The sequence below is a fragment of the Bubalus kerabau genome, chromosome 8, assembly GCF_029407905.1.
Source record: "Bubalus kerabau isolate K-KA32 ecotype Philippines breed swamp buffalo chromosome 8, PCC_UOA_SB_1v2, whole genome shotgun sequence".
Lineage (NCBI taxonomy): Eukaryota > Metazoa > Chordata > Mammalia > Artiodactyla > Bovidae > Bubalus > Bubalus kerabau.
In genome coordinates, this window is record NC_073631.1 from 117514555 (window position 1) to 117532445 (window position 17891).

General features: G+C 43.3%; 1 protein-coding gene across 7 annotated transcripts in view; it reads right to left on the reverse strand.

Moving 5' to 3' along the window:
• The window catches only part of PRKAG2 (protein kinase AMP-activated non-catalytic subunit gamma 2), a 309748-nt gene that overhangs the window by 4834 nt on the left and 287023 nt on the right, over window positions 1-17891 (reverse strand). For 6 of the 7 annotated variants that reach the window (XM_055591310.1, XM_055591311.1, XM_055591313.1 and 3 more), the window contains 7 exons: window positions 12152-12197; window positions 10410-10464; window positions 8971-9097; window positions 6082-6247; window positions 5562-5599; window positions 3982-4128; window positions 886-979 (listed from right to left, as the gene is read on the reverse strand). In XM_055591310.1, the coding sequence (XP_055447285.1) occupies window positions 886-979; window positions 3982-4128; window positions 5562-5599; window positions 6082-6247; window positions 8971-9097; window positions 10410-10464; window positions 12152-12197 (673 nt within the window). The remainder of the gene's footprint in view (window positions 1-885; window positions 980-3981; window positions 4129-5561; window positions 5600-6081; window positions 6248-8970; window positions 9098-10409; window positions 10465-12151; window positions 12198-17891) is intronic. The other variant, XM_055591312.1, reaches the window with a different exon arrangement.

The window sequence follows — 17891 nt, forward strand, 5'->3', positions numbered from 1 at the left end:
GGGCACATCATTTACTTTCAGGTCTTGGCCTTGATCTGTGAGGCCTGAGGCTGGGCTATCTGTAAATGCTTAGTACGGTAGATGGGTGAGGTGGGTAGAGGCGGGGGGGCGGTGGTTTTAGGACCCATCTAGTAAACATGTGGCATGGCAGAAACACCAACTTCTCTCTTCTTAAGCCCCTTCCCTAGTCTTGCAGGCCCCCTGACTGTGACCTGAGGGTTTGCTTAGAGTGAATCTGGGAGAAAATGAGTTTAGTCACCAAATGTCATTTGGCAGTTAATGTAAATAACTATTAATACGCTATTAATGGAAAAGTTTGTGCAGCTCATTTGTTTTATATACTCACTACTAGTAAGTTCTTTTGGAAGGGTGAAAGTGAAAGTGTTAGTCAGTCATTCACGTTCAATTATTTGTGACCCCATGGACTGTAGCCTGCCAGGCTCCTCTGTCCATGGGATTCTCCAGGCAAGAATACTAGAGAGAGTTGCCATTTTCTTCTCCAGGGTATCTTCCCAACCCAGGGCTTGAACCCAAGGATGGTTTTAATAGGTAGATCCCAAAGAATTTCCTTCCTGATTTCCAGTTAGCAGCCCTAAAAACAAAGCGAAACTGAGGAGCTCTTTTTAAAGGAAAAGGTTATGATGAACATGGCAATGAGACCTTGATTACTGAAGCACTCTAGGTATTGATAGGATGCTCCTAAGTCAGAATGCTTTCTATAAACTTTTCTCTCTCAAGTAGGACAGTGAAACTTCAAAACCACAACGAAAATGAAAATGAAGTGCTGTAGAGAAGGCTGTGGCTGGCAGGTGCTAGGGAAGGGCTTACTGCTCACCCACCCCCTGCCATGTACTTACGGTGAAGGTCAGACACTAGCATTTATACCTGCGGGGGTGAGTATCAGGGCCTGCAGAATATCGGACAGGGAAATAATTCCCACGATACTATCGGCTTCATTGACGACCACCAGCCGATGGACCTGCAAACGAGAGAAGGGGAGGCCCCACACGTGAAAGCTGAAATAAGTCAAGTTTTAAAATGAACCTTAGAAAGAAAATCTTTCATGTACTATACAGTGAGTAACAACAACCAGTGGCTCAGATGGTAAAGAATCCGCCTGCAATGCAGGAGACCTGGGTTTGATCCCTGGGTCGGGAAGGTCTCCTGGAGGAGGCCATGGCAACCCACTCCAGTATTCTTGCCTGGAGAATCCCCACGGACAGAGGAGCCTGGAGGGCTACAGTCCAAAGCATTGCAAAGAGTCGGACATGACTGAAGCAACTTAGCCCCATGCACACAAGAAACATTGGCTGGCTATGTCTGACTTAGTTTTCTATTTTCAAAATATTAATATATGAAAGATACAACTCAAAACAGGAAGTGTAATAGTAGCTATTTCTTGTAGCTATAATCTCTTGAACAGTTTTAGATTTTTTTTACCGTTGTACTTTGGTTTCTAATAACTATGAGATAACTGTTTTACATGGCAGAGAAGTCCAAATAAACAGCTAAGCTAAAAGGTCATTATGCTTATTTTTTCTGTTTTCTCTATGAAGTTCATATATTAAGAATAACAGAGGATAATCAACTATAACACAGTGAAATGAATTACATTCATGTCCTGTTTTCTACTTGAAAGGCTTTTATAAGTGGACAATGTTTGAGGTATTACTGTAACAAGGTGTCCTCAGGAAAGAGAGAGAGAGCATAGAGCTTCTCTGATGTATGAGCGTTAGGACTCAGGCCTGAGGCAACCACATGCTGGTGGTCAGCTTGGAGATTCTCTTCCCCATCCTGACCACGGAAACCCTGGCTGGTGCAGAATCGGGGGTGGGGTGCACAGGGAAGAGATGGGAGGGAGGAGGGGAATTCTTTTCAAAGTCTGTCTTGAATGATACTGTGTTGGTGACGCTTCTGACATCATAGCTTGCTTTCAGGTTAAAAAGGAAATTACTCTGTCATCTTAATCATGCTAATCGTACATTTCTTTTAAAAGCTCCTCTAGAACAATTTAGGTTCTTCAATCACCCTGTGATATAACACAGTTATCTATTAACTGTGATCATAAACTGATGCTTGACAGCTAGGGTCAGAGAATGCTTTATGTTCTATACTAGACACAGTTGGTTGTTAATATTTAATAATGATAAGTGACTCTCTTTTGAACTACTAAATACTAAAGGTCAAGGGGAAACCATTTCACTTAGAATTAGTTGCACCAAAAGTATTTTATTTGTTGATGAGTCTAAACGTACAGATGTTCCTTTTCTAAAAGCTAGTGTGATATTCGTCATATAAACAAGCCAAATTATGGCTGATACACACAGTGCTGATGTATACCTTTCTCCTAACAAAAATATGTTGAAGCTAAAAACTGGTCTTTGTCCCCAGTTTTCAGCTTCAACATATTTTGGTGGAAAATAGTTAATGAGGAAAAGAGTCAAGATGGGAAACTTGAGAAAACTTACATTACGTCTTTATTTTCCTCAATGACCTATTTCATATTACAGTAAAATTTGTGCTGCTCACCCGATGAACTTCCAGGACAAGCCAATCACTTTCTTCTTTCATGTGACAGTAACACACACCTAAACAGGGGCGTGGGAACACGCAGGAGTGCTGGCATTCCCCATGTCCCCACGTCCTCACATCCCCAGAAACAGCCGTGTCAATACTGGGGTGCAAGTCTTTCTAGACTCTTTTCTATGCGTGTGTGCATTATGTTCACACAAAGGATTACACTTTATATTGGCTTTTCCTCTTGGCAATATATTGTTTTTCCATATCAATAGCATCCTCCTTTAACATGATCCTTAATCATTATAAAGGAGTCCATCAGATAGATGTGGTCCATTGTCCTTATAGAGGGATTTCTTATGATCTTCAAAAGGCACATAAAAAGAACAATAGAAAGCTTAGATGTATTCTTAAGCCACTTAAATCCCTTTGAAAAACTAGTAATGGGTATTAAGTTCAAGTAGAAAAAGGAAAGCCTTCATGTTAAGGCTAGGGAAACAGGGTAAAAGCCTGGTGGTTGCAGCTGGGCGTCAGCCCCGAGGACAGGGCAGTGGGCTTCTCCACACAGGCAGGGCCGGTGGACCTGGGCACCACTGGCTCCTGAGCAGGGGCTCCAGACTCCACACCACTTCACAGGTAAGATTCAGAAAGCAGGCTAAGGTCACCCGCTGTGAGCCTAAAAATGCTCAGGCACTTTTCTTTTTTGACTGCATCCTTGCATTTAAATAAAAATCAGAGCAGACTTATGAATGGCTTTTGCCCAGTTAGGGGTTAGGAGGAACACAGGCGCACTGATGCTTCAGTCCTAAAGATTGATAAAGAGGGTAATTTCCTATCCGTAACAAGAAAGGAAAGAAATTATCTGAGGATGGGTTTAATGCATTTGATACACTATGGGGGTGATCCTGCACATCTTTTATTTAGAGTGTTATGCAAAGTATATTAAAAAAACCTTACAGGCAGTAAAATAAAAGGGGACATGAGGCTGAGGGTCAGGAGATGGACTGACCATTTATGGTTTAAATCAGGAAAAGACACACTGATGGGAAGACAATTACTCTAACTTAGTAAAAGATCAGAACACAGTTTTATTGACTTAACTTTGTTAAAACCACATAATTACATCTATAGCTTTAAATTCACTAGCACCCTAAGGAAACTTAAAGCTCTTGGGACTTCTGTTTTCTTAAGTTTTAAAACCATGAAAGTAGCCTACCCATTTATTTGATTCGCCTATGACATCAGGCCTTATAAATTTAATTCAGTGGCCATTCACAGATGACCTACTAGGTGCCAAGACACACGATACGCTCTACAGCAGGAGACGGCCACTCGGCTGGACTGGAAGGCTGCCTCAGGGGCTGCTCCTGTGACTGGAATTCCTGGGGCCCTGCTTCCTAGTTAGTGCCGGCGGAGGGAAGGAAGGAGGCAGGTGGGAGGGACGCGTGTGTGCGGCCGCCTCACCTCCGCTCTCACGATTCTGTCCACGATGGTCTCCAGTATCTCCAGCTTACTGCACTTCACTACGCCCTCGAAATACTGCGACCGGTGCTGTAGGGCCTGGGTCACTGTGATGTCTAGGTTGTTGTATGTTTTTTCAGCAGCAAGGTTCTGCAATCAAGTAGCAGTGAATTATAGCCTTTGTTTCCACTCACATTAATGACCAAAGTAAGTTCAAAGCAACCTGATTTTTTAAAAACATTAATGTTTATCTTAATTTAGTACCATGGTACTGGCTTAACACATGCCTTGAGTACTGTTATTTCATCATCTTATCAACAGTAAAGCTTGTAAGGTATACCTTTATTATGAAGCAATTGTGTTAAATTCTGACTGTGGGACCTATGGAAGAGTCCCCATTCTTACCAATAGGGGTTTTTTTTTTTTTAATTGAAATATAGTTGATTTACAAGGTACTGTTACTCTCTGGTATACAGCAAAGTGAATTAGTCATATATATGTATTTTTTCATTTAGGTTATTACCAGATCTTAAATATAGTTCCCTGTGCTCTACAGTAGGATCTTCTTCATCTATTTTATATATAGTAATTTGTATCTGCTAATCCCAAACTCTAATTTATCCCTCTCCCTCTTACTCTACAGAGTTGTTCCCTGATGTATAAAGTCTTTTGAGAGGTGGACTAACATTTGCCAAGGGTGAGAAGTCTCTAGGGCTGGGCAAGAAGGTTTCTGCTTGGAAGGTTTGGGGGTGGGGAGCCGTCAGGACCAAGTACTCGTGGAGGAAGTCCTATAGATGTGAATGGGTCTCAAGGCTCTGATTAAACTTATAGGGGTCCCACCCAACCAGATTCCAGTAAGCCTGTTTTACGGTGTCTATTATGTTAAACGGAATAGGATGAAACATAAGGGTTTGAAACAGCTACAAAAGAATACTTAAATACTGCAGTCAATATTGTGGCAAAAAAAAAAAAAAAAAAAAAAGATGTGCATGTTTGGGACTATCAGAGTTTCAGTTCCCTTTCTTAGAATTAATGTAAAACTCTAAGGAAATGCATTTAAATGAGTGAGGTGGGGAGAGAAGCACCACGTGGAAGGATGTAGCACCAAAATCAATCTGGTACATTTAAACCAGGGATTAAGGAAGATCTCTATATAACGCTATGTAATCAGTTTCCTGTCCTCTTTAGAACAGCGGTTGCCAATCAGCAAGTAATGGGCTACGTGTGCCCAAGGAGCCATGTGTGTACCGGGCCCACGCCTGTCGGCAGAATGAATCACTGTCTCTCACACAGAAACATGGCCACTTAATACACACACACGCTATAGTAACAGGTAAGGCATGGCTGATCTGAAAAAACAAAGAATTATAAGATGCTGATAGTATGTTATTCACTGCTAAATCCATGAATAAAATACAATAAAAGTACAGTTATTATGGGGGAGTCTGTGGAATTCTCTGATAGGATCCTCATCCTCAAATAAGCCAGGAATTATTAAGTTAGGAAAAATCACAAAAACAGAGTAATGAATATGCTTCACAGGCATTCTAGATGACAGGTTTAACAAAATTAAAAATACTTACAATTACATCAAATTTGGAATAAATATCTACAACTTTTCCTAAAAATAAAAATATATGTTAGAAAAAGTCTTAAAACAAGAAATAGCATTTAATATCAATCTTAACTAGATAATCACTGGGAATTAAATACTGCTAAACAAAATAAACTTGTCTGTTTAAAAACAGATATGAAATCGTATCTTCATGGAAAACATGATTCTTATCACCCTGAATGCTCCCTGGTCTAAGTTTTCCTTTTCCCCACTTATCTGATACGCCAGGTCATTTAACAATAACTTTACCCTAAGTGGGGCTTCCCTAGTGCCTGCAATGCAGGAGACCCAGGTTTGATCTGTGGGTCAGGAAGATCCCCTGAAGCAGGGAATGGCAACCCACTCCAGTATTCTTGCCTGGAGAACCTCATGGATGGAGGGGCCTGGCGGGCTACAGTCCATGGGGTCACAAAGAGTCAGACACAACTGAGCGGCTAACACACACACTGTACCCTAAGGAGATAACAGGTATGGCTTGGCACACAGACCTGACTCGTCCACCACAGGCAAGGCAGACACTCGTCTTTCCACGAAAACGTTCAAGGCTTTAATGATGGGAGTGTCCGGGTGTATGAAGGCGATGTTATGGTAGGTCCCGATTCCAAGTGCGTCCAGGTTCTGCTTCATGAAGGCAGGCTTTGGCATATCAGACATCTAGACAGGAAGATAATACAGATGCTCTAGAGCCGAGACACTCCTTGTTAATGTTCACATGTCCACACTTGATGAAAAACTATGTGCAACAAATTAAAGTTAGTCTTTTCTAGAAATCTATCCGGAAATCTGAATTAATATGGAAATGTTACATATAAGGACTGTGTCTTTTGTTCAAACCAGCCTGTATATCTAAGCTTCTATTTAAGTATTTAGTAAATTAATATGAAAATGTTACGTATAAGGACTGTGTCTATTGTTCAAACCAGATTGTATGTCTAAGCTTCTAGTTATGTACTTAGTAAAATGCTGCAGAGCACTAACATTTTCTCCTTTTCTTCATTCACTGGGAAAGTGGACAGAAGGGAACCACAGCCCTGTTGGATATTAAGGCCCATCAGCCACCAAGAATCTTTTAAAAGTATTCCTGTTAAATTCGTGGTTCTGCTGTCATCTTTAAGTAGCAGTTACTAAGAAGCCACACGCTTCCAAACCCCAAGTGTTGGATGTGGCTAGCTGAGCAGCTAAGCCAGTTCTCACCCCATCCCACCTCTAACATCCCGAATTCTCCTTAGGAAGACTCCAATTTTTGTCTATGAGGAACAAGAACAAGCCAACCGAACAGAATTAGAAGAACATTTAAAAGTTAACTTTTCTTTTCACGGGCTGTTTTAGAGGAGGAGGGAGAAGTCAGAAGAGAGAAGTCTAGGGTCATGTTTGACTAAAACAAAACAAGGTTCTATGGTTTCAAAAATCCACCTTTTATAAAGGGCACAGTTGATTCCGTCCTCCTGGTGTACCTTATAATTATCAGGAAAAGATGAACAATTAGAAGAAACAAAATGTTCAAGTCAAAGAGTTCATCAATATTCAAATCATGAGAATCCTAGAAATTTAGAGAAAAAAAAAAAAAAGAAAGGCCTATTAGGTCACCTAGCCCATCTCGATGCAGGATCACTAACCCCTGATCCACACTGTCCACTCGGGCTAACAGGCAAACGTCTCCAGGGGCAATGCTACTGCTTCTGAGAGAGTGCTTTCAATTCAGTAAAACTTCATTTTTTTATCTGGAAATTCCTAGCTGGACATTCTAACAGCACGATTGTAATGATCACGTTGGCCCAAATAGAAAGCAGGACTGGTAGAGGCAACCTCCTCTCCTTTGTATAGAAGAGAAAAATGGCCCAAGGCCTGTCTCCAACTGTGGGTGGTTCTTCCTCGACAGCGTGGCCGTGGAAGCGGGCTGGAGCTCCGCCACCCGGGGTCCGGGTCTGTGAGCCAGGCGCCCTGATGGCTAGGACCTGAGCCGCCTCCCGAAGGGGCCGGGGGCAGGGAGGGCTACCGTGGCAAAGCCACACCACCTCGCTGAACTGTATCGCTTACGAATCAGATGAGTAAAAATACCTACCTGAGAAGGGTGGTGGCAGGGATCAGGTTTACCATGTGAAGTGCCTGACACAACGTCAGTGCTTAACAGTGTTTGGTGCTCATGATTCATATTCTTTTTAAATGACGACTTTAAGGGGTACATGGGCGAAGGGCCTGGCCCAGCCCCGGCCGGGGGTCCTGCCAGAGCTCGGAGCCAAGGGGACTGCATCCAGCCCATGGCGGACGGGGGGTCTGACCATCAAAATCCGTGCCTCTGTAGTTCTTCCCTGGGCTGTCTCTACCAAACTTCATGCTTTTTTTTTTTGTAAATTAACTCTTCTCCTTCCTACTTTTTCTATCCATTTAAGCATCAAGAGGGTTGCATTTACACAAACTTACTAGAACACAGGGCTGGTCTGATGGACAAGGCGTTTCTCCCAGTCTTAACTAAACTCTGTGCTGCTGTCTGGCAAGGGGTTTGTGGAGAGCAGGTCCCAGGAGCAGCAGCTGAGCTCTTGCATGTCACACCAGATGCTACACTACTTCCTTATCTGAAGCTGGAGGGAAGACAGCAAAGCTAACCTCATGCAGATTTTACCTTCTTTTAAAGAATGATTCTTAATATGATCTCTTCTGAACCAGGAATGAGGCTGCCTACTGGTTCCAGCTGACCAATTACTTATAACCTCAACTTCAGTGCATGTAATTAGAGGGGAAAAAAAGATTAAAGCCCTTCTGTAAACACTCTGGTCCTCTGAGCCTCTTTTTAACACTGCAAAGCAAAGAGGTTCTATGTTTTTGCTGATTATGAAGCCATCTTATTTCAAACACAGGTGAAAAAACCTACAGAAAATATAGCCCTCATTTGGACCAACATGGTATTCTCTTGGTCAAAATTTTATTTGCTTTGGGTTTTTCTATCACTGCTGCACTTATAATAATAAGATAACCCGTGGGATAGGACTTTTTGAATATATTTCCCAAACCATGATACCAATAAAGCTTCATAAGGCAATCTGGCTTGTTATCTTGTACAGCAGTTCCTTAATTAGACTGACCTGCAAATTGCTTTATGTCCCCTCATTTCAGGCAATAAAAATATTCTTATTTAAATAGAGAATTCCAAGCATTTTTACTATTTTGATACTTGTGCTAAAAGGGGATTGCTTTTTAATTGGAATCAACTTTGAGAATGTGCAATTCAAATAGCAGTGAGATGAGAAACGGAAGTTTAGAAACGGAGACCTCAAAGCTAACAAATTTCTTCTATGAGGGTAACAGGGAGCCAATTTACTTGAAGTAAATTAGTTAAAGCAGATGCAACTACGTCTTTAGAAACACTAAAAACTACTTACAAAAAGCTGGAGGAACTTGAGGATTCTTTTGTGGGTAAGTATATAAAGTGCATTCCCACTGATGGGGTCAATAACTGGCAATCTGTGGATTTTATTTTTGATCAACGAGTGCACAGCATCGAAGAGGCTGCGGGAAAAGCCATTACAGTTGTTAGGAGGCTTTAAAGAAGAAGTAGAAAACTGTGGACCACCCCTGCTTTCAATGTATCTTCAATGCCTTTCAGTAACAATTATTAAGAGGTTGATAGACATTAAAGTGTTCTGGAAAAGTTTTAGACTGCAGACTTCAGCCAAATTTTTGATCTTCCACAATCGGTGTTAATATAAAATCTCAAACCCAAATGTAAGTGACAAACCTCTAGGAGAGCAGTTTTTTTTAACAGCAGGGTTGATGCTTTTGAGAAAGGACAGAAGCTAACCCCCAGGGAGGCTAATGGACAACTCTGGCAACAGAGGGCGCGGTGGGCTTGGCGAGGCTGCCCTGACTTCACTGACTGGCCGCTTCCTGCTCCGGCCTCTCCTGTGACTGCAGAAAAGGAGGGGGTGCTGGGTGGAGCTGCTTTTTTAGGTCTTAGAAATAAAAATCAATATTCCACCTTTTCTCACTCTGTGTGTGTGTGTGTGCTCAGTCGTGTCCTACTCTTTTCAACCCCATGGACCGTAGCCCGCCAGGCTCCTTTGTCCATGGGGATTCTCCAGGCAAGAATACTGGAGTGAGTTGCCATGCCCTTCTCCAGGGGATCTTCCCGACCCAGGGATCAAACCTGGGTCGCCTGCATCGGCAGGCAGGTTCTTTACCATCTGAGCCACGAGGGAAGCCCAATCTTTTCTCACTAGAGCACTAGTTTTAAGAATGCTTTTATACGAATGTAGAGACGTCTCTGAGCCATTTCCAGGAAGCCTGGTTGGTTCCACACGTGTGGCCAGCTTCCTGGATCTGTGGTTTGATGTTTGTCTTTAATTTTGGGAAGCTCCTGGATCTGGAACAATGGGACGTCCAGCAGGACGACCGAGGGCAGCCCTGTGACCACCTCTGGACCAGTGCCTGATGAGGCTGACTGCTCAGCTTCAGTGCCCGTCAGAACCCCTGGGGGAGCTGCTGTAATGCGCATTCCTGGGCACAACACCCTCCAAAGGCTGGTCTGCGAGGCTCGGAGCACAGCTCAGGGATCGGCAGCTCTAAGGACTAAACAGCTCCCCACTTGGCTTCTGTTGCAGGTGATCTGGTTTCTTGAGCTGCTTAGTACAACCACCTTCTAGTCCATCACCAACCCTGTGGACCAACAGTGGCAGTGATTTTCATTGTCTGTTAAGTTTACTGAATTTAATACTGAAGGCTGGCCCCCATCTAGACAAAAATAACCTGTCACCCATGGTCACAAAACGGATGAATCTGAATGAGTGAATGTTTTAAAAGGAGAAAAACTTGACATGTTTACCTTGCATCTGGAGATATATTCACTAAAGGCTTAAATGTTTCTTGTAAATAAAGCTCTGTATTTATAGAAAGAAAATATGTAATTAGTAACATAGTTGCTTTTTTAAATTATTAAGTTAAAATAGCCTTCCATTTACAGATAATGATTAGAATGATTAAAAACCCAAACTGAATTAACTTACTGAAAACTATTGTGTTAATGATAGTTCTGGTTATTTTAAACAAGTTCCACACTGTTCAGATGGTGCCTTTGTGGAAAAGCATTTAAAAACAATGTTACCATAGATATTGTAAAAACCAGAAATGTCAAGAAATCCAGTGAAAGAGCAATACCAGCAAAGGCCACTGGAATATCACCAAGTCATGATCACCCTCAAGAAATGAAGCTTAGCATGATATCCTCTAAAACTAATTTTTATAAGTTAAAAGATAAAAGCTGTAACAAACTTTGCTCTTCAAATGTTACTAGGTTTTATTTTCCAGACCAAAGCTCAGATCTACTCTATCTGGGGATCTTTCTAGTATGTAGAAATCATCTTTGTAAAGATAAACTTTACAGTTCATTTGCTTTACTGAGGTTTCTACAGAGAAGGCATTCAAGAAAATCTTGACATTATTACTATCAAATGCCATGTAATATACAAAGCGTAAATATACTTAAACCTTGGTCTAACATAACTTAAACAGCAGAATTTATTAAGAAGTGTCTGTCTTGGTATTAAAATATATATTCACTGCATAATAGGCTGATATGTGGATTCCATGTTGACTTACTTTGGTTTGGCGTGATAAAGCCACCATATATCAAATAAATACATCACTCAATGAAATTTCCGTACAGGATTAAAAGAGGCCCAGCCCTTTAGAGAATTCTAACGGGTGTTCAGATTTTGCAGCCAGTCTAAAGGTTGCTTTTCAAGCCAAGCAGATAATGGGAAGTACAAAGCTAAATTTCAGATTTAAATTAAAAAACTACCTTCAGCGGGTCCCTCAGTTTCTATCCATACACCTCCCTGAATACTTACAAAGGATCCCTCCTTAATGATGCCCACCCCTGGCTCCTAGCTATGCTATTCCTGCTGACTGCTCCTTTGCCCTTGCCGTACCAAACCCAGCAAGACAGGTCTCATTAAAGACAACAATTTCACAGCCCTGAAATTACAATTTTAAAAATGGCTCCATTTCAGAAAAGGGTATTGTGATTATACCCAAAGAGGGGTGAGATCCAACGTTGCAAAAGAAAGCAATCTTATTTTCTTGTGATTTAATTCAAATCATCAAATCATCTAGTTTAAGGTTCATTTGTTCTATGTTTCTACATAACTTGCAAAGAAATAATGGTCGAATTTAAGTAGGAACAGATCCTTGTTTCAGTTAATTTCAGGCATTCCTTTTGTGCGTTTTCTATCCAAAGACAAAGATTTGGGAGGTATACTCAGTGGTGAGTGGTGGCCCCACTGAAGGGTGGAGACTCAGGCACCGCTCCTTATTCATCTACACCCCAGCCTCATATAAAGACTTGCTGCAGGTTCTCTGTGCATGTGTACCGAACAGAATGGGTAACACTTATAGCAATATGGCATACAGTAGTATCAAAATTAAGATAGAAAAGAATGTTTTAATCAACATGGTAGATTATAAAGTGGAGAGAAGAGGACCTGTGAAATTAAAACATTTTACGTATGAGTAGAACATTTTTTTCCTGTTATTAAAAAGATTTTTTTAACACTCAATATTGCTTACCCCTCCATGTTTCAATCTTATGTTCCTCTAATTCATAAATCTGTACCTAGAAATAAGGAAAAATTTTATTTGCAAATGTTAACATATACAAGACAAGGAAAAAAAGAAACTACTGTTTCATAACTACTGCTGAGTCCCAGAATTCAACAGATGGAAACAAGCGAGGTAGTTCAGAAATGTAGAAATATAAATGAGAGACATAAAGTGTGCTCTGGATTTCTTTGAAGACAAATGTATAAATTTAAAACATAAACCAACATGATATTATTAATTTAATTTGAAAATTTGTGATACACTTTAAAATTAAAAACTTTACAATATAGTTAGTATACAACTTATACTAACTACACATTTAAAACATATATAAACACACACTCCTTCTTAGGAAATATAAGATTTTTAGCCTCTCTAGTTTAAAAAGGGCAGTTGGTTAAACTGCACTAATTAAGTTGCTGGATCAGGTTATGCCTGGGCCAGGCGGGCATCTTCACAAAGGTAGAGAGAGCTTGACAGCAGCCAGTCACCTGGAGTCGTCAGCATGCGCATCACCGCATCTTGGCTGCTGCTTTTGGTCAAAGTACTTAAGGTCTCTGAATCTGCGTCCCTCCCTAAACAAGCGGGTGGAAGGCCGTCCACACTAGCTTCTGTGCTGTGAGGTCTACGTGAGGGAGCCTGGGGCACAGGGCCTCCCAGCCTGCTGCAGCACCTGCTACCCCGCGGGCTCCTGGAGCCCTGCCGCAGGAACGCCTGGCCTCTTTCTGAGCTCCCAGCCCCGCCTGGCAACACTGACAGTCCTGTGCGAGCCGCCCCTCACCGGCGCGGGAGCAGACTCTACAAGGCTTATCGTGGGGATGCAAGGATGAGCAGAGGTCAGACCCGGAGACCTTCAAGAGGCAGATTTCAGCCAGGCTCTGCCTGCGGGTGGACTTCACATCAACCCAAAAGACAAACCCAGGCAAGGGCCCGGAGAAGAAAGGACTTCTTCATGTTCCTGAACACAGAAAGGAGACGGATGGGGTGGAGTCCACCCTGGAGCCAGGGGCTAGGGGACTGACAACCGGGGGCGGGCTCTGTGTCGGGGAGAAGAGGCCCCCCCGGGAAGGCTTCCCCCAGGGAAGCACTGATGGTTTAAGCATCGGGCCCACGAGATGGCACCAGAGTCAGATGCAACACGACCAAGCGTTGGGGAGGTCAGATCTCGAAATGGTGACTGTGGGGACAGAGGGGGCCACTGGGAGAAGAATAAAAAGGTTTAGAGAAGAATGAAGGAGGGGAGATAGAGACAGATGGATGAATAAGAAGCCCCCCCACCTCCCAATGTTGACGCTAGGTGACTGAATGATAGTATCTAGGACACAGAGGAGGATGAGGAACGACTCAGCTTCCTAAACGAGGAAGGTGAGCCTCTGGCTTTCACAGTTGAAAGCAGAACATCCTGGTCTGTCTCAGGTGGTTCTGAGGTGGAGCCTGAGCCCAGAAGAGGTGGGGCCTCCCTGCTGTCTGCCGGCACAACCCCTCGCGGCTCTAGCTGCGGTCATCAGCGTGGATATGCTCGGCTGACATGGGGGTCTATTATGAAGCGGGGGCACTTGGCCCCAGCACGATGGGAAGGTGTGGATAGTGTATAAGGTATAAACACGTGTAAGACAGAGTCGCTACCTCTGAAAACGACCTAACAAGAACCTCAGATACCCCGACAACAGCGCTTTCCAGCCCTGGCATGGCGGACACTTTGGGGTGTCCTGTGCGTTGTGTTTGGTAGCATCCTCGGCCTCTGCCCACGCCACACCAGTCGAACCAGCCCACCCTTTCCCCAGCCCAGAGATGTAACGTCCCCGGGGGAGGAAAGTCACTCCCAGCTGAGAGGCCATGCCCTCGGCGGAATCAGAACACAACGTGAAAAGTGCCGCTTGAGTAATTCCTGGGGGGGGGCGCTGAAATGGGGACTCATCCACTCCAGGGGGACAACAGGGAGCTCACCATGGTGGAGCGGGTGCCTGAGGAGGGTTCTGGAAGACCACAGTGTCAACCGGCAAGGACCAAGGGCCTGAAGGAGAATGCCCATGGAGGACGAGGATTTGGATCTCCAAAGAAGAGCAGCCACGGTGGGAGGAGAGCAGCGGAGTCCGGGGGAGGAAGAGAGAGGAGGAACTAAGTGGACAGGTTGGCAGGAGAGGAGAAACAAGCGGGACCCCAATTGCCCGGCGTCAGCAACACCCCGGCCGGCTCTGGGGACGGCTGGGAAGAAGCCGGCGACCCCTGCCTGAGAACAAAACTGGGCTTTAAAAAAAAGGCTATCTGGTACCTCCACTTGTGTAAATACAGTGGTTAATAGGAAAACAGCCACCGTGGCTCTCATCATCAGGAACAGTTCTTTCTATAACAGACATAAAAATGATAATTTAAAATTGCCATTTCCAGTTGGTGAAAAATCAGCCTGGAAAATGTTCCAGAGAAGCTACAAAATCGTTCACAGTCACAGGCCCCGTCTCACTGAAAAGAAGCATCCAGAAGAAATAAGATTTGATAGTAAAATCGGAGAAGGCAATGGCAACCCACTCCAGTACTCTTGCCTGGAAAATTCCATGGATGGAGGAGCCTGGAAGGCTGCAGTCCATGGGGTCGCTGAGAGTATGACACGATTGAGCGACTTCACTTTCACTTTTCACTTTCATGCACTAGAGAAGGAAATGGAAACCCACTCCAGTGTTCTTGCCTGGAGAATCCCAGGGATGGGGAGCCTGGTGGGCTGCCGTCTATGGGGTCGCACAGAGTCGGACACGACTGAAGTGACTTAGCAGCAGCAGTAAGACTGGAGGTCACCCCAGGTAGAATTAGTAGTTTAAGATGGATCAACAGACATTATCTGAAGATCCCTGGCACTAAAGACTGAGACCTATGGGACAGGATCAAGTGGTCTAACATACAAGGAATCCAAGTCCCAGAAGGAGAGGAGAGAAAGAATGAGATTAAAAAAAATTTTTTTTTGAAGACACAGCAGCCCCCCAAATAGGTAGAAAAGCAATTTAGAAGATCATGGAAACTCAACATACCCGGAACAGGATGAATACAAAGACACATTGCAGTCAACAGCTGAAATCCAAAGTTAAAGAGACAGCCTTGAGTCAGGAAGAACTGGTGCCTTACAAAGAGGAGACAAGCACAGCCATTTCCACTGACTTCTTATCAAAAGCACTGGGGGGCAAAGGACAACAAAACTACATCCTCAAAGAGGTAAAGAAAACAAACAAAATCAGTTAACTAAATCTCTATAAAACAGCAAAGCTGTCCTTCCAAAATCAAGATTAAAAAAAAAAAGAGATGAAATAATGACACTGTTGGACAAACAAAAACTGAGATAATTTGTCACTGATGTGGACTACGCAAACGCTGGTGGGTGTTCTTCAAATGCAGTAAAAACAGATGGTGACTCAGATCCGCAGAAAAGAATAGAAAATGGTACCTATGTGGGTAAATATTAAAAAATGATTTTTTTCCCTTTTATTCATTTTCTTTAAAATAAAAATGTGAGGGGCAGATTAAATGCAAGTATACCTTCTACATAACACCAATACAAACTCTAAATGGACTGTGGTAAGTTAAAATTGCAACCACGACAACAAAAACTGTGCAAAAAGGTATGCCTGAAACAGTCACAGAGCTCTACTGGCCCCGATGCAGTAGGTGAGGCCACACTTAGTCTCCTGGTACAAATGACCAGAAATGGGAAAAAAATATGCGGAGCTGCTGTCAGACATGAGACAACAGGCGGCGCAGGTCGGTCGTCCCCGAGAGAAGGGAGGCAAACAGCTCTGTGACCGCCACGTCCTGCTTTAGAGGCATCGCGACCTTGACGCGGGCAGCTGACCCCCAGCAGAGCATGACGTCACACTGAGCTGAGGAGACAGAAACCAAAGTCTAGACAGAATGAGCCGAGTGGGACTTGCAGGACACACCACTAGACAAAGCAGGGGTGGGGATCCAGAAAAAGAGAAGGCTGCGCAGAGCTCCTTGAGTTTCTGACTGAACGCCAAGCAGGCATGCATGGGATGATGCTATGTGAGCCCGGGCAGACGTACCCTGAAGCACATTTGCCTTCCGACCACAGGGTGGAAAGTCCTTGCCAAACAACCAGGGAAATCCATGGAGATCCCTGAAGTATACGTAGAGCTAAACCAGCCAGAGTAATGATTAACACTCTGACAAAGCTTAAAAGCAATCCTTGAAAGAAGCACGTCAAAAGATACTCAACATGATTAGCCATCAGGGAGATGCAACTCAAAATAACAACTGGGTATCAACTCACTCGCACCAGAATGGCTGTCATCCAAGAGAGACACTCACAGGTGTCAGCGAGGGTGTGGAGAAAGTGGCACACTACACACCCCTGGTGGGAAGGTGCGATGCTGCAGCCTCTGTGGAAAATAGCTGAACACAGGTTACAGTGTGACCCAGAAATTCTGCTCCTAGGTCTATGCCCTTTTTTGGGCTCCAACATCACTGAAGATGGTGACTGTAGCCATGAAATTACAAGACACCTGCTCCTTGGAAGAAAAGTTATGACCAACCTAGACTGTATATTAAAAAGCAGAGATGTTACTTTGCCAACAAAGGTCTGTCTAGTCAAAGCTATGGTTTTTCCAGTGGTCATGTATGGATGTGAGAGTTGGACCATAAAGAAAGCTGAGCGCCAAAGAACTGATGCTTTTGAACTGTGGTGTTAGAGAAGACTCTTGAGAGTCCCTTGGACTGCAAGGAGATCCAACCAGTCAATCCTAAAGGAAATCAGTCCTGAATATTCATGGGAAGGACAGATGCTGAAGCGGAAACTCCAATACTTTGGCCACCTGATGGGAAGAACGGATTCATTGAAAAGGACCCTGATGCTGGGAAAGTGAAGGCAGGAGGAGAAGGGATGACAGAGAATAAGACAGTTAGATGGCATCACCGACTCGATGGACATGAGTTTGAGCAAGCTCTGGGGGTTGGTGATGGACAGGGAAGCATGGCATGCTGGAGTCCATAAGGCTGCAAAGAATCGGACATGACTGAGCGATTGAACTGAACTGAGATCTATACCCAAGGGAAATGAAAACAGATATCCACATAAAAACCTGTATGTGACTGTTCATAGCAGTGGTATTCATAATAGCTGAAAAGTGGAAACCATTTAAAGTCTATCAACTGATGAATGGATAAGTAAAATGTGATATAGCCATAAAATGGAATATTATTTGGCAACAAAACGAAATGCAGTACTGATATATGCTACAACATGGAGGAATCTTGAAAACACTATGTTATGTGAAAGAAGTCGGTCACAAAGGACCACATATTGTGTGTGTCCACACATATGAGGTGTCCAGTATAGGCTAATCTACAAAGTAGCTTAGTGGTTGCTTAGGTTTGGAGGTAATGGTGGACTGGTGGCATGTCACGCTAATAGGTGTGAGGTTTCTTTTTAGGGTAATGAGAATGTTCTACAATTGACTGTAGTGATGCCTGCACAGCCCTGTGATATACTAAAAAACCACTGGACGGCACACTCCAAATGGGCGAAATGTAAGAGACACAAATTATATCTCAACAAAATTGCTTTTAATGAAGGATCTTCAAGTAATTTAACTGCCGGCCCAAAGTCCAATACTCTTTAAAGGAAGACAAAACAGATATTCAACCACATGATGTTATAATTATAATATTCACAATATCATAATATATGATACATAATATTCAGCAT